Source organism: Prorops nasuta, unplaced genomic scaffold, assembly GCF_024137725.1.
Source record: "Prorops nasuta isolate Cenicafe-Biocafe unplaced genomic scaffold, Cenicafe_Pnas_1.2 PNAS00013, whole genome shotgun sequence".
NCBI classification, from domain to species: domain Eukaryota; kingdom Metazoa; phylum Arthropoda; class Insecta; order Hymenoptera; family Bethylidae; genus Prorops; species Prorops nasuta.
In genome coordinates this window covers 5,582,912-5,609,689 of record NW_027116810.1, presented here as the reverse complement: position 1 = coordinate 5,609,689, position 26,778 = coordinate 5,582,912, and the positions used below count along the sequence as shown (strand labels likewise).

The window sequence follows — 26,778 nt, the reverse complement described above, 5'->3', positions numbered from 1 at the left end:
CATGTCGCTGATGTCGTACGTTAATGAATGGTTTTGGCTTTGGTCACGGGGTTGTTGAGTCTACAGGTCTACAGTACAATTGAATGGTTTGGCTTGGTTCACGGGATTGTGGAATCCACAATATAACATATATATACGATATATATACGTCATTATGTGCTATATTTACCAACATTCAAGATGGCGGTAAGAAATTTTCCTCCCCACCATAGCTTCACTCCCCTGTGTATAAACTGCTCGCTTAATGGAACGCAATAACTATAGCAGTAGTGGGATTCTCTAACCAGCGTTGCCAACTCCGCCATTTTGATTATACTACGTTGTACAGTGATGTCAGTAATGCCAGAATCAAACTTTTAGCAACAAAAATAAAGTTAACCGCTAGCCAGCAGCAGTATAGAAAATTTGAAGGGAAGGAATATATACCCCTTCCCTTTAAATTTTCTATACTGCTGCTGGCTAGCGGTTAACTTTATTTTTGTTGCTAAAAGTTTGAATCTGGCATCACTGTACTGGGATTCTGTAACTTCCCAGCGATGATTGTCGGTATCGCTAACTACCGATAGTTGTCGCTTGCAGTAACGAAAAGAGCGATTCTGTAACTTCCGTCTATATGGATTCAGTAATTAGTTACCGACAACTTTCGATAATTGAATCGAGTTACCGAGAGATATCGCTAAGAGCGATTCTGTAACACAAAGTTTTCGATAATTGTCGTTAAAAATATCGGTCGCAAGCAAGGTTGCCAAGTCCGCCATCTTGAATAGTACTACGCTCTATAGTAAGTGAATTTTGATATAAGGAATGCAGACTGCACAAAGTATACTGCCAGCGGAAATACGTCAGTAGCCATCTTAAATGCAGAACGTAATATATCAAAAATTATATATATTATATTCACAGCCTGTCACCGTGAACGGCGTGAACGAAGACAAATGTTTATTATACGGAAAAATAAAGTGTAATAAAGAAATAAGGAGTAGTGACAGCTTTGATCTATCTGACAGCTGATGTATTTATGGTATAAGTGAATAAATAAAATAAAAATGCTTTTCCTAAATTGATTTTTAATTTTGATAAAATGGTCAAATGTAGCCATTAATTAATTAGATTTGGTAATAAATACAGAAAATGCGTTTTATTATAACAAATGAGTTGAGGTAAAATAAACTCAATGTTTTTATATTAATCTGTTAACAAATGCATTTTTTTATTTATTATTGAGTCCAATAAATTAATGGTTATTAAAAAAAAAATTCCTTGTAATGAAAAAAAAATGAAAAAACTTTAAACTTCACCAAGACTCGAACACGATCCCACCGCATGACAAACGGCAACCTTACCGCCTGCGCTACAGCGCTCACTTGATGTACCAAGAGCAAAACAGCCTTTTAAAGACTGACTACAATTCTTTCACTAACTCGTCATAAACGATCAAGAATTAGCTGCAATAATAAATACATTTATCTCCACAGCATTATTGCACTAAATTTATTATGTTTTTAATTTGAAGCATACATTTTACATGAAGATACGATACTTTAAGGGTGTTCATGCAATACTCTAAATACAAAACTATTCATATGCTCGTTTATCATAGTTATTCGACTACATATAACAAATATTATAATATTACTTAATTAATTTATGATAGTTGAGCATATGAATAGTTTTGTATATAGAGTACTGAACGGTTACCCTTAAATTATCATATCTTCATGCAAAATGTATGCTTCAAATTAAAAACAATAAATTTAGTACAATAATGCTATGTAGATAAATGTATTTATTATTACAGCTAATTCTTGATCATTTATGACGAATTAATAAAAGAATTGTAGTCAGTCTTTAAAAAGCCTGTTTTGCTCTTGGTACATCAAGTGAGCGCTGTAGCGCAGGCGGTAAGGGTGCCGTTTATCATGTGGTGGGCTCGTGTTCGAGTCTTGGTGAAGATTAAAATTTTTTCATTTTTTGTTTCATTACAAAGAATTTTTTTTTTAATAACCGTTAACTTATTGGACTCAATAATAAATATAAAAATGCATTTGTTAACAAATTAATATAAAAACATTGAGTTTATTTTACCTCATTTGTTATAATAAAACGCATTTTTTGTATTTATTACCAAATCTAATTAATTAATGGCTACATTTGACCATTTTATCAAAATTAAAAATCAATTTAGGAAAAGCATTTTTATTTTATTTATTCACTTATACCATAAGTACATCAACTGTCAGATAGATCAAAGCTGTCACTACTCCTTATGTCTTTATTACACTTTATTTTTCCGTATACTAACATTTGTCTTCGTTCACGCCGTTCACGGTGACAGGCTGTGAATATAATATATATAATTTTTGATATATTACGTTCTGCATTTAAGATGGCTACTGACGTATTTCCGCTGGCAGTATACTTTGTGCAGTCTGCATTCCTTATATCAAAATTCACTTACTATAGAGCGTAGTACTATTCAAGATGGCGGACTTGGCAACCTTGCTTGGCAACCTTGATACAGGGTCTTTTCCTAACAGCGGAGCATAGGAGATTCGATTAGTTGACTATAGCACTCGGAATGATCGAATCTGAGAGCGCTGATTGGTCAATTTTACGTAGTACCAACAGATAATAAGCCGTTACCAATAGTTGGATACAAAAAATGAGATTCATCCGCCATATTGGTGTGGAGAATGTTTACATGCTGATCGTAGCAGAAAGAGGTGTAAAATGGAAAAATGTCAAATGTAGTCGTTACTAAAGTAAAAATTGAATACTTTGAATGAAAATGAAAAATATTCGTACTTTCCATTCATTATTTTCAATTTTTACTTTAGTAACCTTACCATTTGACATTTCTCCATTTTACACCTCTTTCTGCTAGGGATTAGCATGTAAACACTTCTCCACTCCAAAATGGCGGATGGGTCTCATTTTTCTTATTCATCTATTGGTAACGGACCATTTCATGTTGGCACTACATGATATTGACCAATCAGCGCTCTCAGATACCATCATCCTGAGCGCTATAGTCAACTAACACGAATCTCCTATATGCCGCCGTTAGAAAAACACCCTGTATGTATAATTGACTTTAAAGAATTTATGTACATTAAAAGAAATGCAACAAAGTAACTTGTGTGGTAGAGTACATACGTCTCAACGAATTCAACTTAATTAACATTTCCATACACAATAAAGGAATAGATTACATTAATTGATCAAACTTATAAATGTTATATTATATAAAATTATTTATAGATTATATTAAATTTCATAATAATTAGATGAATGGTTTTGACTTATACAATTATTAAAATGGATCAACTTGACATTTACACAAAATATTTATGATAATTTTAATGTAAAATATATCTGAATCAATAAGTTACCTAAATATTATACTGTACGTATTGCTTTCCTTTATCCTTTATGAACATGTGCTTGTTTAGGTTTAAATAAATTCTGTTTGTTTCTATGTAATGGTCCCTGATTACTTGACCTTAATTATTTTAAATTTTCAAATAATAGCGCAGTCCTATTGATACAAAGGACATAGCAGTTTTGTTTCGTTGAAAAATGATAATCATCTAATTTACTCATATTAGATGAGCAAACATGACAAATTTAAAATAGGGACGAATTATTGAAAGTAATAATTGCTTACACACACAATGTTACTATCACTTTTTAATTCAAGAGCTGCTGAAATTTCATACCACCAATATCTTGCAAAATATCTCTTGTGGTGCAACCATCCTTCGCAAGCCATTTAGGAACGTAAATTATAATTCTCTACAATCTTCATAAATTTCCTATGTCTTCTAATGTTTAAAATGAGAAAGCCTATGTGATGACCTATAAATAAAAGATGAATTATCACTAATTTTTCATTTAGCTTATAATTATATTATGCTGTTATCAAATAAACTCTTAATAGCAAGACCCTATTCGTAGAATGCAATGTCTCAAGAACTTTGGAAATGACACGAATAAATATTGATGCATACCTTAATCATATTTGCCTCAGCCATCATATAAAGAAATATTAACAGTTTATATCTAATGAAAGTAAATATATTTGAAAATTGTGTGAAAATTTTTATTCTACCTTTAAATATATATATATATATATATATATATATATATATATATATATATTATGTGCTATATTTACACTGTTCAAAACTGAATCATGTACAGGTATAGTTTCTGCTTCCCTATACTATCTTGTAGCAAAAATGCTTCTCGCAAAATTTATTCATGTCCATCCAGTCCATCTCAACTCCTCTATACTATCTTATAGCAAAAATTTAAAGACAACAGCAGACGAAACGCGACATCGACAAATATGAAGATGACTTTTTGGACGTAGTAAAAGTATTATCCAGAAAGCATATTATTTATGTTGGAAATGTAGGGATGTCGAAAAATGGAATGGAAAATAATGCAAATATGGTGCATATATATAATATTATTTATCAAGTATAAAAGGGAAGAGATCGGATGCAATTTTCAACCTATAAAGAGGAAAAAGCATCAGATAAGTATCGGGAGCAGCAAGTCAGAAGAAAGATTAATTTAACAAAGCAAAATATTCTTTAATCTTTCTTTTGATTTACTGCTCCCGATACTTATCTGATGCTTTTTCCTCTTTATAGGTTGAAAATTACATCCGATCTCTTCCTTTTTATACTTGATAAATAATATTATATATATGCACCATATTTGCATTATTTTCCATTCCATTTTTCGACATCCCTACGTTTCCAAAATAAATAATATGTTTTTTGGATAATGCTTTTACCAAGTCCAAAACGTCATCTTCATATTTGTCGATGTCGCGTTTCGTCTGCTGTTGTCTGTAAACTTTTGCTATAAGATAGTATAGAGGAGTTGAGATGGACATGAATCAATTTTGCGAGAAGCATTTTTGCTACAAGATAGTATAGAGAAGCAGAAACTATACCTGTACATGATTCAGTTTTGAACAGTGTACCTACATTCAATATGGCGGCCATCTATTTTACCCCCACCCTTCGGCTTCACATTTGTAGCCCTAAACAGGCCAAATGCTCCCTCCAGGCAAGGTTGCCAAGTGTAGTACTTTCGGTACTACCGTAGTACCCAAAAGCGACATATCCTATAGCGTAGTACTATTTTGGGTACTACGCTATAGTCGCTGCTGATACTACTGGTCGGCGGAAATACGTCAGAGGGTAGAGACTGTAGAGGGACCGCAATATAGATATTTCTAATTACTAATTTCAAAATACATAATGCATGGTCCGTGAGCCAAGACAAATGTTAGTATATACATACCACAAGTTATAAAGTAATATAAAGAAATAAAGTGACAGTTTTAATCTTACTGACAGCTGATATACTGATGGTATAAGTGAATAAATAAAGTGACGAAATTTGTAAAATGTACATAAAAATAATTTTTAAAAGTATATAAAGGACTGAACATTTTAGATAAGTATAACAATAAATTTTATAATATAAAATGTAAGATATAAATATTTTGTGGTACTTTGTGGGATTTTATTTCAGATTAAATTATAGTAATGTGTTTACTATGTCACTGTGCTGAGAATGGAGCTATGCAGATTTTCAAAATTAAAATAAAGGAATAGACTAAACATAATGTGGTTATTGTGTCATCGTTGAGATTCAAACTATGTTAATTGAGACGGATAATAAAATAAACGAGTGAAAAAACTGGGTAAATACAATAATAAATAAAGAAGCTGACAAATTAGATATATAATATAAAATGTAAGATATTTTATAGTACTTTCTGGGATTTTATTTCAGATTAAATTATAATAATGTGTTTACTATGTCACTACTGAGGATGGAGCTATATGGATTGAACATTAAAATGAAAGGAATAGATTCACCATATTATGGTTACTGTGTCATCGCTGAGGATCAAACTGTGTTAATTGAGATGAATATTAAAATAAACAAGTCAACACAATGGGTAAGTACGATACAAATAAAGAAGCTGACAGATTACATTTGTAATTTCAAATGTAAGATTTTATATAGTACTTTTTGGGATTTTGTTTCAGATTAAATTATTGTAAAGTGTTTACTATGTCAATGCTGAGAATGGAGCTATGTGGATTGAACATTAAAACAAAAGGAATAGATTCACCATAATGTTGTTTCTGTTTCATCGCTGATGAGGATCAAACTGTGTTAATTGAGATGAATATTAAAACAATGAAGCTGACAGATTAGATATATAATATAACATGTAAGATATTTTACAGTACTTTGTGGGATTTTATTTAAAGTTAATATATGTAAAATAAAATTTTTGTTTTCTTTTTACAATTGTATCTATATTAATTACTATATGTTGCAAACTCTTAAAATTAAGCCTCTGCTTTTATTAGCAAACTAATAGTTCCACACGGCAGTGATGCCAGAATCAAGCTTTTAGCAACAAAAATGAAGATAAGCGCTAGCAAGCAGCAGTATAGAAAATTTAAAGGGAAGCGGTACAAACACAACTATGCCTGGAGAGCATAGGTGTGATTTGGACTTCAGGCAACATTGGCTTTAGAAGAAGAGCGACTACCGCTAACCGTGACATTTTTACGTGTCATCCGTGTGAGGTGGTCCTGCGTTTACCTAAAAACTCAAAGCAAATAAAAATGCTTTTCCTAAATTGATTTTTAATTTTGATAAAATGGTCAAATGTAGCCATTAATTAATTAGATTTGGTAATAAATACAGAAAATGCGTTTTATTATAACAAATGAGTTGAGGTAAAATAAACTCAATGTTTTTATATTAATCTGTTAACAAATGCATTTTTTTATTTATTATTGAGTCCAATAAATTAATGGTTATTAAAAAAAAAATTCCTTGTAATGAAAAAAAAAATGAAAAAATTCTAAACTTCACCAAGACTCGAACACGAGCCCACCGCATGACAAACGACAACCTTACCACCTGCGCTACAGCGCTCACTTGATGTACCAAGAGCAAAACAGCCTTTTAAAGACTGACTACAATTCTTTCACTAACTCGTCATAAACGATCAAGAATTAGCTGCAATAATAAATACATTTATCTCCATAGCATTATTGCACTAAATTTATTATGTTTTTAATTTGAAGCATACATTTTACATGAAGATACGATACTTTAAGGATGTTCATGCAATACTTTAAATACAAAACTATTCATATGCTGGTTTATCATAGTTATTCGACTACATATAACAAATATTATAATATTACTTAATTAATTTATGATAGTTGAGCATATGAGTAGTTTTGTATATAGAGTACTGAATGGTTTTAAATTATCATATCTTCATGCAAAATGTATGCTTCAAATTAAAAACAATAAATTTAGTACAATAATGCTATGTAGATAAATGTATTTATTATTACAGCTAATTCTTGATCGTTTATGACGAGTTAGTGAAAGAATTGTAGTCAGTCTTTAAAAGGCTGTTTTGCTCTTGGTACATCAAGTGAGCGCTGTAGCGCAGGCGGTAAGGTTGCCGTTTGTCATGCGGTGGGCTCGTGTTCGAGTCTTGGTGAAGTTTAAAATTTTTTCATTTTTTTTTCATTACAAGGAATTTTTTTTTTAATAACCATTAATTTATTGGACTCTATAATAAATAAAAAAATGCATTTATTAACAGATTAATATAAAAACATTGAGTTTATTTTACCTCAACTCATTTGTTATAATAAAACGCATTTGTTGTATTTATTACCAAATCTAATTAATTAATGGCTACATTTGACCATTTTATCAAAATTAAAAATCAATTTAGGAAAAGCATTTTTATTTTATTTATTCACTTATACCATAAGTACATCAGCTGTCAGATAGATCAAAGCTGTCACTACTCCTTATTTCTTTATTACACTTTATTTTTCCGTATAAAAAACATTTGTCTTCGTTCACGCCGTTCACGGTGACAGGCTGTGAATATAATATATATAATTTTTGATATATTACGTTCTGTATTTAAGATGGCTACTGACGTATTTCCGCTGGCAGTATACTTTGTGCAGTCTGCATTCCTTATATCAAAATTCACTTACTATAGAGCGTAGTACTATTCAAGATGGCGGACTTGGCAACCTTGCCTCCAGGTATACTTCGTACCTCCATGGTTCCATTCCCCTATCTCCGCCTAGCAGAATAGAGTATACGAAGGATCCTAAAACGCGGTTCCTAAACGCATCAAGGGACGCCATTTCTGCCGGTCATTGTATGTACGTGGGTCTTATGTTCTATTGCGAAATCGCCCTTATAAATTTATTGCATTACACCTCCTACGACAAATTTCATAAGATTAAGAAATACTTATAGCAGCATGTACATTATCGAGAGCTTCTAATGTATTTTTTCAATGTGCAATCATACTTTTATTTGTTCCGAAATAAATAGCAGAATGAACGAGTCAGTGACGCTTGAAGACCTGAAATTACGGCAAAACGCGGAACAATGGTATGTACAGGCGTATTTCTCAATAGAATTTGATGAGACTAGTTATAACTAAAACCATTCTTCGTGTAGACTGTCCAAAAGAGCTCGCATTTTCGATCAAGTTTATAGTTTTCCAGTTATGAACGATTGAAGATGAACGTGCGCAACAGCTGATCTACGCGAGAGAAGAAATATGTATTTGTGCGCCGTGCAATTTCAATCGTTTATAGCTGAAAAACTATAAGATTTATCGAAAATGCGAGCTCTTTAGGACAATCTACATGAAGAATGGCTTTATTTCTTACTAGCCTCATTCAATTCTGTTGAAAAATACGACTGTACCATTGTACCGCGTTTCGCCGTATGCCTTATATTTCAAGTATTACGAAATCTCCTTTTTTACAATTTTATTTCAAAACGATAATTACATTTTTAGCAATTTCATTATATCGGCGAAATGTTCTCAACGTTATTTTAGCGGTATTTATATATATTGTTACAGATAGGGGAATATCGTAAATATGAGGAAAGCTTCGCAATAAAGTTTCGGTGCTGGAATGGGGGAACACGTTAGCGTGAACTGTGAGAGGGGCGGGAGGCTAGCTTCCTCCCTAAATGTTTTTGGTTTTCATCCACCTCAAAAACGCGGGACAATGGTACAGCTCTATTTCTCAACCGATTTCAATGTTTTTGAGATTGTTGAAATCGTTAGGCCTGGCACCTTGTCTTAAAGAAGCCCGTTTTTTTGATTTGTTTTACTTTCAAATATAGTTAATGCAATTGTTTAAAGAATTTGACGCTTTTTGAACAATCTGGCTTTTTTATGACACTTTGCTTGATTTAACGATTCCAACAAATCCAAAAACATTGAAATCGGAGGAAAAATTACACCGGGCCATTGTCCCTCCTTTTTCGTTCCAGAATGTTGGTAACAGAGGGCTTGAGGGATCCCGTTAACGGGATCCCTCACGCGTGCTTTACCGACAGTACAAGACAATAAACATTTCGTTTAATAAAAGTCAAATGCGAAGCAAATTGCAAAAACGGGCTTCTTTATGACAAGGTGCCAATTCTAACGAGCCAATCGAGCTTAAAAAACTCAAATCGGATGAAGAATAACGCTGTACCACTGTCCCGCGTTCTTGAAGTGGAAATAACCAAAAGTAACCTCTCTTCAAGAACGCGGCGCAATGGTACAGCATTGTTTTTCAACTAATTTGAGTGTTTTTAAGTTCGTTTGACTCGTTAGGACTGGCACATTGTCCAACAAACGCCTGATTGTTCAATTTGCTTCGCATTTGAATTTTATTAAACTAATTGTTTATTGACTTGAACTATCGATAAAGTAGGCGTGAAGGATTCCGTTAATAGTGTTTTAAAATAGTTGTTCATATACAGTGGTGAATTTAAAAATCTATTATCTGATACAAGAACTAAACCCAAGTTCCTACTTCTGGTGTATATAATGACTCCCGTTTGTATTTTAATCTTTGTAGAAAATAATTTGTCTATACTTTTCCATTGACAATATCATGAACACGGTTGTAAGAATTAATTTTTGTTTTCAATAACTTTTCAAAATTACTATTTTAATTCACTATATACTATTGATATTGATAATATTACATATATATAAGTATATGTGTTTGTTCTTACATTTATAATTAACAATTATAATTGACTGAAATTAAAAAAAAGGTTTAGAATATTTCTTTTTTCATTCTCATACAATATAAATAAAGGAACAAGCATATACTCCATCTTCATTATTACAGCCGTCGAACTTTACCTAATGACAAACGAGTTTTATATTTAACTTTATTATATTCGAATTATATATATTTTCTAAGATGCTCTGTATAATTAGTGATATAAAAGCATTACATAATTACTTATGGTTGTGTATACATATCTTAGTAGCCACGGGTAATATCGAAAATTAGATACTCCGTTTACGCAAATGCTTACCTATACCGAGAATATAAATTCGCGAATAAATTACACAAATCTTATGTATTTCTAGCAGATATATATTTCACTTATTGCTAGATATGCACAAGAATTATGCATTTCATTTCGTGAATGTACATTCTAAACATTAGATCTGTTCGTTATCGCTGTGCTACGGAATTAGTGCAATTTGTTGAAACGAGAAAGGCATGTTTTTTCTTTCCCACTTATTGCACTAATACAGCAGTGCAGTGAAAAAGAATGGATCAATTGATAAACGTTTACAGAAAAAAATATCCGTTGTTCAAACTCAACGTGCAAATATTGTCCGCGGTTACTAAGTGAGTGTCTCCGGTTAGCTCATGCCAAACCGATATATTGCTGAGCGTGTGATTTTAAAAATAAATTACTTATATAATTTCTTATTTACCTCCTAATTAAATATTTATTGATTTGAGACATTTTCTGGTAGTAGCACTATTTTACAAAATTATCTTAAAGCTATGACACGAAGCTGTGCGCCGTGTAGCAGTTTACGCGGTGGCTGCTATGTATACAAACGCACGCAAACGATTTTGATCAGTAAATAAACAATTGACTAAAATCGTTGTGCCACTCTTTGTGTCATAGCCCTTACAGATCAGTCATCGCTTAAGTAATTCAACGTTTGATAAAAAGTTTTAAAATGTAGGATTTTTAAACCTTAGTTTTTTCATTAAGGTATATAAATCAAACATTCTTTACAAGAATCTTATTCTTAAAATCATTCATTGTGTATGTACTTATCGGTTTGGAGTGAGTTTACTGAATGCCTTCTATATTATCAGTTTGCTCATTTGTAAAAGCATAGTAAAAATATAACTAAAAACAGACGAAAAAATTATTGAGTAACGGTCTCAATCTTAAGGGGAATCTGTGTTTTGACATTACAGAACGAAAATCTATTTGAAATATTGTGTCCGTATTTCTTGACGGATTTTAATATTATTCGATTCGTCTTGAAAACGACAAAAGCTCATACAGGGAAGTATGCTGAATAATTTTGGAAAAAACGAAGCAATACAAAAATTGTTTAAATAATTATATTGATATTTTAAAAACCACGTATGAATAAAAATATTTGCCAACATATTGCACTAGATAATCTCCTTACATTTCTAAAGAGCCCAATAATATAAAAAAAATCCGTCAAGAAATATCAGCCTTACATTTCAAATAAATAAATTAAGAATTCTTGTGAAATAAACGAAAGGCCGATTGGCTCTGCTTTACCAGCCCTTAGTTCATTTCGTTCTAAACTTTTTGATTTATTTATTTAAAATGTATCGTTGTTATTTCTTGACGGAACTTCGTGTTAAGGTGCCATTACGCGACATGTGGAGTGACACACCATACGCCTGTATCTATTTACGGCCTACGGGTAGAAAAAACCCGAACTGGAGTTCCTCACATCGCGCGTTTGTATAAGAGTGAGCTTATACCGATATGCAAACTTTACGTGTGTACGATATTTTTTGGCTTTCCACACGCCACAATAGTTTATCCGGTCTCAATGGGTTATGATGTGATTTCACGGCTTGAAAATTGTCGCGCCTGGCGTAAATAGTGAGAGGAACACGATGCGACTGACAGTCGACACGTGTTTCACTCACTACTTACCGCAAGTCGGGCGCGACAGTTTTCAGGCCGTGAGATCCCACTCTTAAGTATTATGGCGTGTCAACCGTCGTACACAAGCAAAGATATAGTACATATACAGGGTGAGGCACTTAAGCCGCCCCAGAATATGGATACAGAAAGGCGCGTATCTCTTCACCTATAAAAGATATTCCATTTTTGCATAGAACCTTTCTGAAAGCAAACAACAAGAGGCTTCGAAAATGTCCTATGGAAAAATTGAATATCTGTATAGTTAAAGAGATACACCTCTTTTGGCATTCGTATTCTGGGGCGGCTTAAGTGCCTCACCCTGTAGATATAAGCCTACCTATACAGAAACGCGGCGCGAGAATTTCTACTTCAGATTTTATCTACTCGTAGATATATAGATACACGACGTAACGTGCCCATCCATAGGCCATGTAATGATACCCTTATTGGACTCTAGAAACGTAAGATTATATAGCGTAGTATGTTGGAAAATGTTTCAATTTATGCGTGGTTTTTAAAATATCAATGTCATTATTTAAACAATTTCATTATTTTGTCATTTTTTTTTTAACTTTTTAACGTACTTCCTTCTATAAGCTTCTAACATCTCCAAAACTATTCAATAACATTAAAATCCATCGATAAACATAATCATAATTTGCCAAACAAACTTTCGCTATATTATATAAACATACTGATTTCCATTAATTCGCAAAATAATATTTAAGAAAAAATAGCAATATTAATATATTTCAATAATTATTTAGAAATACACAGATAATACAGGTCAACGCTTTTTTATAAAAAAAAAAAAAAAAAATGTAATAGATGGTCCTGAAGTATTTTGGTGTGCTGAATACGAAAAGATGTTGTCAAAATTACTAAAGACGTCCAGATGTTGAGATTTCGTAGCCTGAATATGCGAAAAGATAACTTTAGGAGTATTTGTGTTTACGTGACAAAGGCAGCAAATTTTTTGGTTAATATCCGATATAATATCGTTTAGTACTAATCTTCACTTTCCAATTCCACTGTTAAAAAGTGCTAAATGATCTATCTTCTCCTAGAGCTAACATATTCATAATTCTTGGTAGGCTTATAAGCAAGGTATTGTGTAACGAAACTGATAAGCACAAAGAAACATACATTTTATACGAAACCCTATAGGTATCTATAAAAGATTTTCGGAACACTGAATATGAATTCGTAATGAAACTTAAAGAATTCAATAAACGGGTTTTAATGGCTAAAATTGATATCCCACTAACCTTTAGAAGATCGCTATGACGTTCTATAACGTCATGCCTAAACGTATATATACATATTTGCCACTGTTTGTGTCTGTGTTAAAAGTTTCAGCAGTCTTTACTTGGATACTATTAAGTTTTATTAGCTTTAACAGATACGATCATCTAAGGGTTAATATCAAATCTAACGTTTTAAAACAACCATATTGAGTTTGTTAAGCTTGATAGTGGATTCACATTAAACGACTCGGAAACCCCTTAAGGATACCTATATAATTTCATTTAAAATATAAGCGTTTTATGCCTAGTAATTTTGGTAGAAAATGTTTATTTTAACTTTGCCAAGTTTACGCTTAATATGCTAGTTCTCGGAGAATGATCGCTTAATACTTTCTAATAATGGTATTGGAAAGTGAATATTAGTACTAAATGATATCATATCCGTTATGAGGCAAAAAATGGTCTATCCCGTACATTTAGATTACGATACCCTAAAACCTTGATGTGTCAAGACAATTTTGCCAACGAACAGGTGTTTAGCACACCACAATCTTTTAGGAATACCTATTCCGAGAACTGTGATTATTAAAATATGTTACTTTTTGTAGCCCTATGCAATTTTTTTATTATCAATTACAATTTTTCTTACGTAAAAAGTCCAGAAGAGAGAACGATTCAAGCTATGTTCAAATATTTTACAACTATCGGCTGCGTTCAGCCTACTCAATAGTTGAGGTGCGCTAACGCAGCCATTGTTAATTAAATTTATAGTGTGCTAAGTACTCGTATGGTGCTTCAAAAAATGTATTAATTGAAGGCTATGCTTACTGTATGAAGCAGTATTATTTTTTTTTATGATGGAGATATTTAAAAAAAAGAAAAACAAAGAAATTGATGAATATCGTGTAAAAGTACTTGCGACGTTCAATATCTTTGATTTATAACAAATTGAACATTTGTATTTAAAGCAACGAATGTTTTTTGTAAAATGCTAGCAGTTGTCGTTTAGACCTATCGTCCAGATTAAATAAAATCCATAAAATTCATTAAGACAATTTATTATAATTGCACCTTTAGTCATTAGGTGCTAAGGTATTAAAAATGTACCCTTCTAAGTACGGGATCATTCTAACAATTAGAATAACTATGAAGAGATAATGTGGGGTAATCTCACAGTACTGATCATTGTTGTCCTTTTCTTTTTACATTAAAGATAATATCAGGAGATCTTTTTCACTGATGATGATTAAATCAGTCAGTGCCAATAAACGTTTAATGTAGTCTGTATATGAGTCCATTGTGTCACATTATGATGTTAATAAATGTGTTACCTTTAGTTAAACGAAATTCATACTCATAACTGGCTGATGAACTATCATCAGTAAATGTCTCATTAATCAAACCCATATACTTTCAGCAAATTTTTCATAAGTAAGCTAATGAGCTAAAATACCTTAAATTTGTGTCGATAACAAAATGTAATTTTGATAAGTCTAACAAACATGTTATTACACGAGTTGCCAGAGACTATATTGTTTTGTTATTTGTTTAATATACATATCATGCATAACACTGGATATGCTCTATCTCTTTCTCCTGTCAGCTTCTTGGATTTATCACAGCTGGGGGCGGAACTGAGAAAGAGAAAGGTATGCAAGACGATATCTCCACAGGTAAATTCTATGTTCTTTACTTATTCCATGTAATCCCACCATTCTTTCTCATAACCTTCGTGTACATGTTCTAATAAAACTTTTCTTCGACTGTCGCAATATCTTTAAAGTCAAAAATGAAGAAATATGGATAATTAAAAATTACGAGATAAAAAGCAACAAATAAAGAATATAATAAATATGTATTTACCTGTACTTATCTTGAACTTTTTGCTTTATATCAGCTAGATTTTCACTTGTTATATCCCTTTCTAGGTACTCAGAGAGGCACTCTGTAGCGCTCTCTAAATCCTTCTGATTATCTTCAAAAATCACAGATTGATTGGTCTTTCGCAGATAATACGCAAATACATAGGTATACATAAGTGTCTGTCTGCAGGAACATAATATATCCACAGCTTTTTTCAAAAACTGCACCTGTTAAAGTAAGTATATCTTATTTACTAATTTATTTTGTTGCGATTAATTTCTTAGCTCAATTTTTGCTTTACCTCGATCCAAGACATATTATGTTGCTGCATCTCTTCCATTTTTTCTTTTACACTAGCATATAATTTACTCTCAAATTTTAAGGACTGCATATGATTCATATATCTGTTGCAATAAAATAAATATCTCTGTAGAGCAGATCTAGATTTTTCTTGAGCATCTCTAGCAGTCCTAGCCTCTTCTTCATCATAACGGTTACAATTGTACCAACTGGAGCCATGAGGCTCCCAAGGTCCAAGGCATACCCAGCAAAACTCAGCTTTGCAATTTTGATTTTTACAAATCATATGATTACAGCCACCATCCTTTTCAATAGTAACATTGCACTTAGGACACTCTTTTGTATTCGCGGCAATCCAGTTAGATGTTTCTGAATCATCATCACACTTTTTTATCCATTTCCTTAATAAGTGACATTTAACAGGGTCATGCCAGTTTTCACCACAATGGAAACAAAATGTATGCCCACACTTACATGTCACAGGTCGTGACTCAACATATTGTACTTTTATCGCATTATTGCAATCTGGAGATGGGCACCACCTTAGCAGTCTGTTGCACTAAAAATATAAATTTAATATTAGTGTACTGTAAATATGTTTGAGTATATAGATCTATATGACAAATATTTACTTCTACAAAACTATTAGTAATGAGATGCTGATATTTTAGTTTCACTTTAGAGTCTTTTACAAGACGCATGACACTTGCATCGTCAACTAAAATATCACAGGCATGTGCTGCACAAGCAATAGTTTGACCGACTCCTTCCTCCATAATTTTTGTAGTAAGATATTCTCCCCAACAGCCTGTACAAAATCGATGTTCACACTCAAGCCCAGTCATCATCTAGCAAAGGTTTATTTCATTAATGATCAGGCAATTAAAGTCAATTAAATCAACCATATTATATTATTTACTTACTGATGATGGCAGGGTCATGAAGCATATTCCACATTCTTCTGTATTATTTGTTGAAGATCTTCTTGACTGACAAATAATAACATTTTATTATTCTAGTTCAGAGATAATATTTTATCATAAAGAGATGAGATAATTTTACCAATGAGCCTTGAGAGAATTTGTTTTTCATTCCCAAAGGATTCTTTCTAAATGGATTAATAACACGTGCTTCTGCAAAAAGCTTATCTTGATCCCCATCATAAAATCGTTCCATTAATTTTTCTTTGTCCCACTTAAAATGATTTAACAGAATTCTTGTTGTTGTAGTTGGAATCTATAATATTAAAAAGTTATTGATAATAAGAAACAATTATATAATTCTTGAAAAAAATGTATAAAATAAATTATCCTTATTATAAAATTCTTAGCCACACTAATAAGATACTTACTTCCACAACTGTATTAACTTCTTTTATTGAATCTACCATATGTTGCACAATTTCTTCAGTAGATAATACTTCAAAAGGATAATCATCAACATCAGCTGCTCTTTCACGTAGGTTTCCTGACTCTATTTCCATGGCAAAATCAACATCATCACCACTGGATTCATTGCCAGAGTCTACATCATCATACAATGTTTCTTCTTCGGAATCCATTGTATTTAATTTCCTTTTTGAAATCTGTGTAATCTTTTGTATTTTGGTATAAATTTAAATCTGTAGGAGATATAAAATTTTAATAATCATTTGTTTAATCAGAAGAAAGAATATGTATTAGAACACATTAGTCAAAATAAAAAGTACTGGATTTATATCATGCAAAGACAAAAAGTTATAAAAGAGAGAGGCTTAAAATTCATTAGCTTTGCATTGTATATTCATTCATTAAGCAGATGTTACTCTAAAAAAGGTTAAAGTATTTTATATCAAATAAAACAGAATTATAGTCAGTGATGTTCTTTCAGGTAGAAGGATAATTGTAAACACTGTAAATTTGTCAGCTCGCACCTGCATTAATGTTAACTGCGACAGAGCAAGGAAAACAGTATTTTCATGCCAACTCCGCCATTTTGAATTAAGAGGTTTGTTCGTTTTTTAGCTATACTTCAAGGTGTGTTCACGGAAACGTTATTAGGGTGAGGTTCACCAATGGTCGTATTCATAGGGTTTGTTCTTTTTCACTGCACTATCGAACTGGTGCAATTAGTTGAAATAAGACAAACTGCATACATATGTATGTTTTCTCACTCTAACTTATTGCACTAGTGCAGTAATACAGCGAAAAAGAACAGACCTATAGGTACACTGTTCAAAACTGAATCATGTACACGTATAGTTTCTGCTTCCCTATACTATCTTGTAGCAAAAATGCTTCTCGCAAAATTGATTCATGTCCATCTCAAGTATCTCAACTCCTCTATACTATCTTATAGTAAAAATTTAAAGACAACAGCAGACGAAATGCGACATCGACAAATATGAAGATGACGTTTTGGACGTAGTAAAAGCAGAGATCATGAAGACTACACAAGGAGGTTCAACTCCATGTAAAACTTACTAGATATTTGAAGACTAACGATGAAACAATATTATAGTTAATATTTTGACTACTGGCAGCGCATGTGTAACTAGTGTACAATATACATATACATATATATCGTATTATTATATAGTAGTACATTATCCAACTGCATATACCGGGTGGAGAATTTAGAATATATTGAAAACAGCAAAATGAAAGATATTTTGAATAAAATAAATGATTTCATAAAGATGGATTTAGCTTTTCATTTATAATATAAATGTTTATGTTTTAGTGCATTACATTTTTTTAGAAATTATTAAAAAATTTATATCATTTAAAATTATTTATATTATAAGCATTATTACATTATTTATGAAAAGCGAAAAACGTCGACTTTCTGTTATTGATGGTTTTACATTTTCAATAAAAAAAAAGTTATATTCTTGAAGTTTTTATTTCAGTTCTAATATATTTCAACTTTTCTAACATATTATATAAATAATCATATATTATACATATATGGATTACAACGAACAATTTTTATACGCTTTGATAACCTATGAACAAATATTCAAAGGAAAACAATCTCCCAATCACCAACATACTTCTCATCATATCTATTACAATAAGTTTATAGCTTTGCCATTTTCCTGGATTTTTTTGTTTGTTCTTTAGCTTTATTAGCTTTTTTATTTTCACCTTTAGAGAGAAAATTAGCCCTCATTATTAAATAGAAGTTTAAAATTTTTCGTGTTAAGTTGTCTAAATGAATGGAGCACCCAACTTTTGGTATTTCTGTCTCTTGTAAAGAATATAATATATGAAAGAATGTATCAGCCTCTATTTTATTGTTCTTTAAAATAACTTCCATTATATTTTTTTCCACTTTTTGTAGCAGTAAACATAGAGTTTTAGAAGGATGTTTTAGCAAACCTTTGCTTAACAAATTAATCAATTTATTTTCATCTAATTTCTTTTTTTCGAATTCTGATATTTCCTGAAGGCTCCCCATGCATTCACCACATTTTGTCCATCTCTTACTCTTTCTGACTATATATCCAGCCATATACGATAAAATATATTTTGATGTGTCATTGTAGTTTGTTGACCACTGTGTATTATTATTTACTTCATCAATAAGCGGATTTCGTACATCGGCCATATATGTTTTGTTTTCTATTATGTCATCTAGAATTAGCGTATACTCTTCATGAGCTTTTGATGTTTTAGAATTATTTACAGCTGTCAAAAGTGCAGTTAGCCTATCACCTCCACAAATATTTGATCCTTTACAAGGTTTCAGCAACGAATATGAAGACATTAAATTAAACATGTATCCAAATAAAGTGGAATCAGGATGATCATTTGACCCACATACACCTCGAGCCAACCCGAAAAATCGCTAAAAAAAAATTAAAAAATAAATATTTTTAGTAGCAATAATAATGGTTTTGGAGTATTTGACTAAAGGCCAGTTTTTTCACATATTGTTAAACGTCTTGATAAATTTTTCTGTTAGGTAAAGCTTGAAACTGAATAGAATTGACTAGTTTGTAATTTTTATCAAACATACTTTTACCAATATGTGGAGAATTTGGCGTAAAGCACGAATCAAGTAACGTGGTATAGTCAAATAATACAATCAAACCTGATATTTCACCTCTTTCAATCTATTACCTGTTAAAAAATGATAATTTGCATATTCTTTTTAGTATTATTTATGTCATCTTTTCAGTAACACATATATGCAGCATGTATTTTAACTCTATGTTTAATGGGAACAATTTAATTAGCCTTTGTTTTTATATCATCCAGTATTGTCCTTTGCATACTCCAGCCTACAACTGTTCTAGCCTTGCCTACTTTTAATAATAATATAGGCTAACAATAACTTCTATTTGTAAAGCTTTAATTACACAAAACGTGCTGCATATATTTTATTGGAATAAGTGGAAAAAATCTTCAATTCATTTTGAACTGCTTTTGTACCTATCTAGAGGGAAAAAAAGAAATCTGCATGAAATGATTATTTGCAAAATATTTTAACGCAAAGATGGAGTATGACATAATGCAGAGGGAAACTGTCGATAAGTGTTACAGGGGTAAAAAGGAATAATTTAAAAGCATTGTACGTATAATTAATCCCAGAGAAACGTAGAGAAAACATAATAAGCATTTGATATAATGTCCGATAACAGTTTATGTGCTTAGTCTCTCACCCTATTAAAACCCATTGCTCAGATACTGTATAAAGCTATTACATTTTATTCGTATAACATCTAAACCTCGTATACCCTAATTTTTGTAATATTTTTGTATTGCAGCAGTTATATTTAATAAATATTCTTGTTGTTTTACTTTCATAAGTAATTTGATATAACTATTCAAAAATTATGAATTGCAATATGCTCACTAAATAATATGTATAATATATATTTTACATGATAATCAATAATTTCTTATCTAAAAAGTTGGACAATTTTTTGACTTCCTTCAATGCACAAGAATATATAAATAACACATTAAAGAATTACCTCTAATGCATCCTGATTCAGCCTTGTAGTCATGAGATAAAGATAATTATGCTCAAAATTTAAAAATGTAACAATTTCTAAAGCTGCCTTTAGTGTAACTTTTAGTCCTGTCACATTATTTTTTGTCAAAAATTTATAATTGTTTTGTACAGCTAGATCTTCCCATTTTTGGAGATAATCCAGAAAGTCGGATAAAGTCTAAATTAAATTAAAGAATATAATAGTTGTTTATAGATGTTTGTATTGGAGTAATATAATAAAATCGTTATTTAAAAATACTTGATATTCTGATGAATGTAACCGGAGAGCATTTATGGCACTTCGTGACATCATAGCTTTAATTACTTTATTTACACGATTTATAAACTTAACAGTTGGTTCACTATCACATAAAGCATCATTTATATCTTTAAAAATTAACATGGCGGCTGATACACGATCTGAAAAAAGCTGTAATACGCAAATAAATTATATAATTGAAATAAAATCATATCTACCAATATAATAATTTTCTATGCAATATTGAATATTTACCTCAAAAGCCATGGGGACGTTCATTTTTTGATAAAATTTCGGCTGCAAATGATCAGCTGTCAATTTATAAGAAATTTTTAAGCCAAATGTATCTTGGTGCTCAATATCCAGTAAAGCTACCCAATGTCTTTTTTTTATTATACCATCAGGTGTCTGAAAACATGTTTTTATACAAAAATATTCATTTTTAGAGTTCAATATTTACAAGTAATAATAAAATGCAATGATTACAAATGTTTCATCATTCGCAACAATAAAGTTCCTGAAGTTTTTAACGAGATGAGGGAAATCTGAACAGAACCACAGTTTTCTTTCTGGATCACAAGGATGTTGACAACTAATATTATGTTCATCAACACCAAATTTAGTCCACATAGATCTGTTCCACTGAGCACCATCAGTAGTAAGAACATCGCAAAAGAAAGAGCTTTGTTCTAATAGCGTTAGACACTCAAGAATTAGGCAGCACAAAACATTGCTAGGTGCACAACCTTTACTTAAAAAGCATCCCAATGTTTGCACCCATTGCCCTCTAAATGGCTGAAACATTATTACTAGAGCATGGTCGCCACGCTCATTTTTCTGGTGTTCAGGTGTGTAATCGCCCAAATCAACCAAACCTTTAAACTGCATGGTCTTACGATCAAATGATGTATTCTCCATAAGCTTCATTTCATCAATTAGAATTGCACCTAAAATCATTATTAGTTAAAATTAGGGCTATTACAATAAATAGTGCTTCATTGAAAACACAGTGAATCGTTAACAATCAAATATATCTGTAAGTTTTATGCTGTTGTCGAATAAGGAATTATTTTTATATGCAATTATTATGACCTAGTCCATTTGTGAATAAGCATCAAGAATATCATTATTTTAATGAAGACAATAATAACAATAAATTGTTATACCGCGTCTCTCCTCTTGCGGAAGCTCAATAGCTTTTTCCTTCATTGATCGAAAAACACTGTCGTGGAAACCATATGAGCTTGATATTTTTTCAATATATTTTCGGATTGTATTTATATGAGGTAAAGGCAAAATATTATGGTTACGAAGATGTTCGTATAATTTTCTACTTTTTATACGCATTAATAAACACTCATATATCCATTGCTTCGTGTAACGTATTCCATTTTTTGGCGTTTCGGCTGCTAAAAAGTATGTTCTTACTATATCTTGCTGTTCTTTGCATAAATTTTTTATTTTTTTTTCTATCAAATCATTATCTCTTTCTAAAAATTGATGATGCATTATAGAAATTTTTTTTTTCATTTCACTCATCTGAAACACATGAAAGGAAATTTTGCATATATGTATTAAAAAGGCCTCTAAAGTATATATGCACTACCTTTTCACAAGTCTTTGATATATATTTCAATATTACATTCAATGACGACATATCTTTAAACATTGAATTTCTGAAAATTTCAAATATATCATATCTTTTATTACTAAAATATGAGCGATTAAATTTTACATTTTTCATCATATAATTTATTTTAATGCAAAATTTAAATGATAACTTCATAGTAATCAAAGATATATTCATTATGTAATACATTGATTTATTGAAAAATTTGAACCTAAAATTGTTAACTTCAATAGTCTAAAAATGTAAAATGAGTTTGGTGTATGTTTGTGCTAGATTTTAAGAAGTAAAGATTGACAATTTAAATAAATTTTTCTTAAAACTACATCACTTTACCTTAGAAATTAATCTCTTAATTCTTTGGTTTGCCACTTTTAGAGCTCTGGTTTTATCCATAAGCTTTTGTTTTAGAAGAGTTAGTTTATGACCATTCAATTTTTCTCTCAGCAAAATTTTATGTTTATCAATTGCACATTGTTTACATCTTCGATTACGAGATGTTAATGTTATATATGTTGCACAACTTGTGGAATAACTATATATATGAACAAAAAATTAAATGAGTTAAAATAACTATAAATTATATATTTATTGACTGCATTTGTAAACTAAATTATAAAAATATAAGAACTACAAAAATAGTTACCCTTTGCTATCCCCTATACCCTGACACAATAATAACGGTGAAATTTCTTTTATATTCTTTAATATATCACTAAGAGATTCAACATTGACTAAACCTGATATATTAACCATTTTCTTATTTGCTATATACAACTGCAATTAAAATTATAATTAGTGATTTATTAGGAAAGCTATACACACTATTATAACAATTGAAATATGTAAGAATATATAAATCATTGTTACCTCAGTAGTTGTGTCTTCATGAATAATTAGACTTTTTATATTTTCACTTTTTTCTGACATATTTAATATTGTCAGCTGATTACAAATAATGAAGGAAGTCCATTCTGTAGGAAGCTGATCACATATTTGCCTTTGAAGATTTCTTAAATCTAAACATTTAAAGGATGGAGACAGTGCTATCAATGGCGGTACATTCATATCCTACAAAAAAACTGTTTGTAGCTAGTACTAATCTTGTTATTTACCTTTATTTGATTTAACACAACTGCTTTTTTTAAATATATACAAATACCTACTTCACTAGGAAACAACTCCAACAATGGAATACTTTCACTTTCATTATTTTGCGAATCCATTATTGATACATCATTTGTAGTCTATAAAAAATTAAATGACACAAGACCAATATAGGAAAAAGAATTCAATTATTAATCCTAAGAAATCGTTATTGCTTAATATTATAAAAATTACTTACACTAATAACTGAACTTGTTTCAGATATGTCAGATGTTTTGCCTCCAATTTTTTTTGTACTTATGTTACCTACAATCTAAAAATAACTTTTAACATTTGTATTTATTTATTTTTTTTTGGTTTAGTTTGGTTTGAACTTGTATATTCTAAAAAGATGTCTTATTTAATATTCAATGTTAGTATTTCTGTCGCAGTACTAATAATCATGTATTATTAGAAAAGTAGAAAAGTTGTAAATTACACTATAAACTTTATTGCAATGAGTCAAGGTTAAATTTGTTTTAGTGATATCTATCATTTATTAGAGAAGAATTTGTTTATTAAAGAGAGAAAATCAGCCCTTGTTAAAATGCTATAAAATGCTGGATAGAATCTATCTCGTTCTATCAAAAAAAGATTAATTCTGTCCAATATTTTACAGCATTTTATCAAAGGAGACAATATTAATTTTGGTTGTCTTATTCTAATAACAATATGTCAATGAGAAAGTTAATTTAACTTTAACTCTTACCAATTAAAAAATTATCGGTTTTTGTGCCAAATCAAATAATACATTTTTGTATACAACATATATATAGATTGCTTATAATAAACTTTGGATACTGATACCTAAATTTTTTATTAAATACCTTAATGGGCACTGACGTAGGTGATAATCTAGGTCTAGCCTTCTCTATAATATTATAAGATCCATCTGGCATTAAAGTCTTATATGATCTCAAGATATCGTCTTCTTTAAAATGAAGCTCACATACATAATTATTATTACATAGTGATGTATAACCCATTGCAAGTCTCCACTCATTCCTTCTTTCAGAATTCTATGAAAGATAAATAAATGAATTATAATGATGTTGAGTAATAAAGATGAGAGTTATACATATACTAAATATTGTGCTCATGTTTATGTTTGTTAATAATACATACCTTTGGAACCTTAAAAAGTGACCTAATTTGGTTTTTATCTCTTTTGCAATTGGGGTAACAACAACAGCGCATATTGCTAGAAAATATATATTGTAACAGTGGAAAAGGTTAAATATTTAAAATTCACAAATTTCATAAAAAATCCAGTATATAAAATAATTAAGAAAGTATTATTTGAGGGCAAAGAAGCAACGACGAGTACATCAAGCCACCTCAACTGGCTCAATTCCCTCAAATTCAGGCGATCATCCGTCATGTCATCACTAAAATGTGGAATAGAACAAGTGAGTCACTGTGTATATAAGTATTTGATGAAAATATACATATACATATGGGTACACTAATAACACTTGCGCCACGGGTGGCAGAAATTATAATTATATTGTAAGTCAAGTAATGGGCACAAGCTCATACCCCAGAGTTGAATCTCCTTGTGTAGTCTTCATGGCAGAGATGAAACGGGAGATTGCTCATGCGAGGTCCCGAGGCAATCCCTACCGGTAGGCGGCGCTGGTGTTGGCAAACGCGTGTCTCAGGTCCATCTAACCCCTAACGCCATCTATCGGAAGAGACCACGAAGCACGAGCGTTAAGCTTAGAATAGGGTAAAACATATATGCATTGTTGCCAGAAAGCAGAATAAAGAGAGAGCGGAGATATTTTCTCGGACCTCTCTGTCTTTCTCGCTGTTAGCTTCTAGCAGAAGAGTCGAGGCAAAATCTTTCCGTTTCGCTTTGCCGAAAATCTACCAATATTCGATGTCATTTATATTTGCAGGCCAATGCCTTTATACATGATTTTTTCAGCATATTTATTTATCAGCATTGACTTATTTAAATCAATAATAAATTAAGGAAATGCGTATTTGATATATAATAATTATTTTAACTATAATTTCATCGTTATATTTCGCCTATTTCCGTAAAATCTGCATTTCTTTAGTTTATTATTGATTATTGTAAGTCAATGGCAATTTAAAAAAATTTAATCTTAAAAAAAAAAGAAAAGTACCGATCAGGAATCGAACCCGGACCCACGAATCGCCACGCGATTACCTTACCTCTTAGACCACGAGGCTTCTTCAGTGCACCGTAAACAGATAGTCTTTTTAAGGGCTTGAAATCTTCTATTGAACCATATAAATAAACGAAGAACCGACATCTTTATTCATTATTATTCTATCATAATGGTACACAAATTAAAGAATAATTATATAATGTAGATTTTCAAAAGCTTTTCCAATAACCAAGAACGGAAACTGCGAGCGTTGATTATTTATCTTCGTTCTTGGCTATTGGAAAAGCTTTTGAAAACTATTCAAAATATAATTATTCCTTAATTTGTGTACCATTATGACAGAATAATAATGAATAAAGCTGTCGGTTGCTCGTTTATTTATATGGTTTAAAAGAAGATTTCAAGCCCTTAAAAAGACTATCTGTTTACGGTGCACTGAAGAAGCCTCGTGGTCTAGGCGGTAAGGTAATAGCGTGGCGATTTGTGGGTCCGGGTTCGATTCCTGAACGGTACTTTTCTTTTTTTTTTAAGATTAAATTTTTTTTAATGGCCATTGACTTACAATAATCAATAATAAACTAAAGAAATTCAGATTTTACGGAAATAAGCGAAATATAACGATGAAATTATAGTTAAAATAATTATTATATATCAAATACGCATTTCCTTAATTTATTATTGATTTAAATAAATCAATGCTGATAAATAAATATGCTGAAAAAATCATGTATAAAGGCATTGGCCTGCAAATATAAATGACATCGAATATTGGTAGATTTTCGGCAAAGCGAAACGGAAAGATTTTGCCTCGACTCTTCTGCTAGAAGCTAACAGCGAGAAAGACAGAGAGGTCCGAGAAAATATCTCCGCTCTCTCTTTATTCCGCTTTCTGGCAACAATGCATATATGTTTTACCCTATTCTAAGCTTAACGCTCGTGCTTCGTGGTCTCTTCCGATAGATGGCGTTAGGGGTTAGATGGACCTGAGACACGCGTTTGCCAACACCAGCGCCGCCTACCGGTAGGGATTGCCTCGGGACCTCGCATGAGCAATCTCCCGTTTCATCTCTGGTAAAAGTATTATCCAGAAAGCATATTATTTATGTTGGAAATGTAGGGATGTCGAAAAATGGAATGGAA

The 26,778-nt window shown here is 31.2% G+C and overlaps 3 protein-coding genes across 4 annotated transcripts in view; all 3 read right to left on the bottom strand.

Annotated features, from left to right (window-relative positions):
- The window catches only part of LOC136778143 (uncharacterized), a 67,183-nt gene extending 53,202 nt beyond the window's left edge, over window positions 1-13,981 (bottom strand). Inside the window, exon 1 of the mRNA XM_066734754.1 lies at window positions 13,969-13,981. The gene's annotated coding sequence lies outside the window, so the exon portion shown is untranslated. The remainder of the gene's footprint in view (window positions 1-13,968) is intronic.
- ari-1 (E3 ubiquitin-protein ligase ariadne-1) lies at window positions 8,780-17,452 on the bottom strand. Of its 2 annotated transcripts, none has more exons than XM_066734625.1 (8): window positions 17,395-17,452; window positions 16,834-17,103; window positions 16,545-16,718; window positions 16,406-16,471; window positions 16,115-16,330; window positions 15,484-16,041; window positions 15,183-15,409; window positions 8,780-15,094 (listed from the first exon to the last, which is right to left on the bottom strand). In XM_066734625.1, the coding sequence occupies exons 2-8, from the start codon at window positions 17,041-17,043 to the stop codon at window positions 15,013-15,015; spliced, it is 1,533 nt and encodes a 510-aa protein (XP_066590722.1). In that variant the 5' UTR covers window positions 17,044-17,103; window positions 17,395-17,452; the 3' UTR covers window positions 8,780-15,012. The 2 variants fall into 2 exon arrangements, with proteins under 2 accessions (XP_066590722.1, XP_066590723.1); XM_066734626.1 differs by lacking the exon at window positions 17,395-17,452 and adding an exon at window positions 17,191-17,310.
- Window positions 17,453-22,559: 5,107 nt separating this feature from the next.
- LOC136778006 (uncharacterized) lies at window positions 22,560-24,867 on the bottom strand. Its single transcript, XM_066734605.1, has 7 exons — window positions 24,623-24,867; window positions 24,325-24,516; window positions 23,697-23,771; window positions 23,518-23,598; window positions 23,222-23,422; window positions 22,998-23,128; window positions 22,560-22,886 (listed from the first exon to the last, which is right to left on the bottom strand). Exons 1-7 carry the CDS (start codon window positions 24,692-24,694, stop codon window positions 22,679-22,681), a joined length of 960 nt encoding a protein of 319 aa, XP_066590702.1. The 5' UTR covers window positions 24,695-24,867; the 3' UTR covers window positions 22,560-22,678.
- Window positions 24,868-26,778: the final 1,911 nt, after the last annotated feature.

Bases quoted from the DNA above. Each gene is read 5' to 3' on its own strand.
- ari-1 (XM_066734625.1), bottom strand. From the start codon at position 17,043: ATGGATTCCGAAGAAGAAACATTGTATGATGATGTAGACTCTGGCAAT. The intron at 16,472-16,544 runs GTAAAATTATCT...ATTATTTGTCAG, and splicing joins AATTCTCTCAAGGCTCATTG to TCAAGAAGATCTTCAACAAA. The intron at 16,042-16,114 runs GTAAATATTTGT...TTATATTTTTAG, and splicing joins TTACTAATAGTTTTGTAGAA to TGCAACAGACTGCTAAGGTG.
- LOC136778006 (XM_066734605.1), bottom strand. From the start codon at position 24,694: ATGCGCTGTTGTTGTTACCCCAATTGCAAAAGAGATAAAAACCAAATT. The intron at 24,517-24,622 runs GTATGTATTATT...TATCTTTCATAG, and splicing joins CACTTTTTAAGGTTCCAAAG to AATTCTGAAAGAAGGAATGA. The intron at 23,423-23,517 runs GTAGGTATTTGT...GTTTTTTTGTAG, and splicing joins TGGAGTTGTTTCCTAGTGAA to GATATGAATGTACCGCCATT.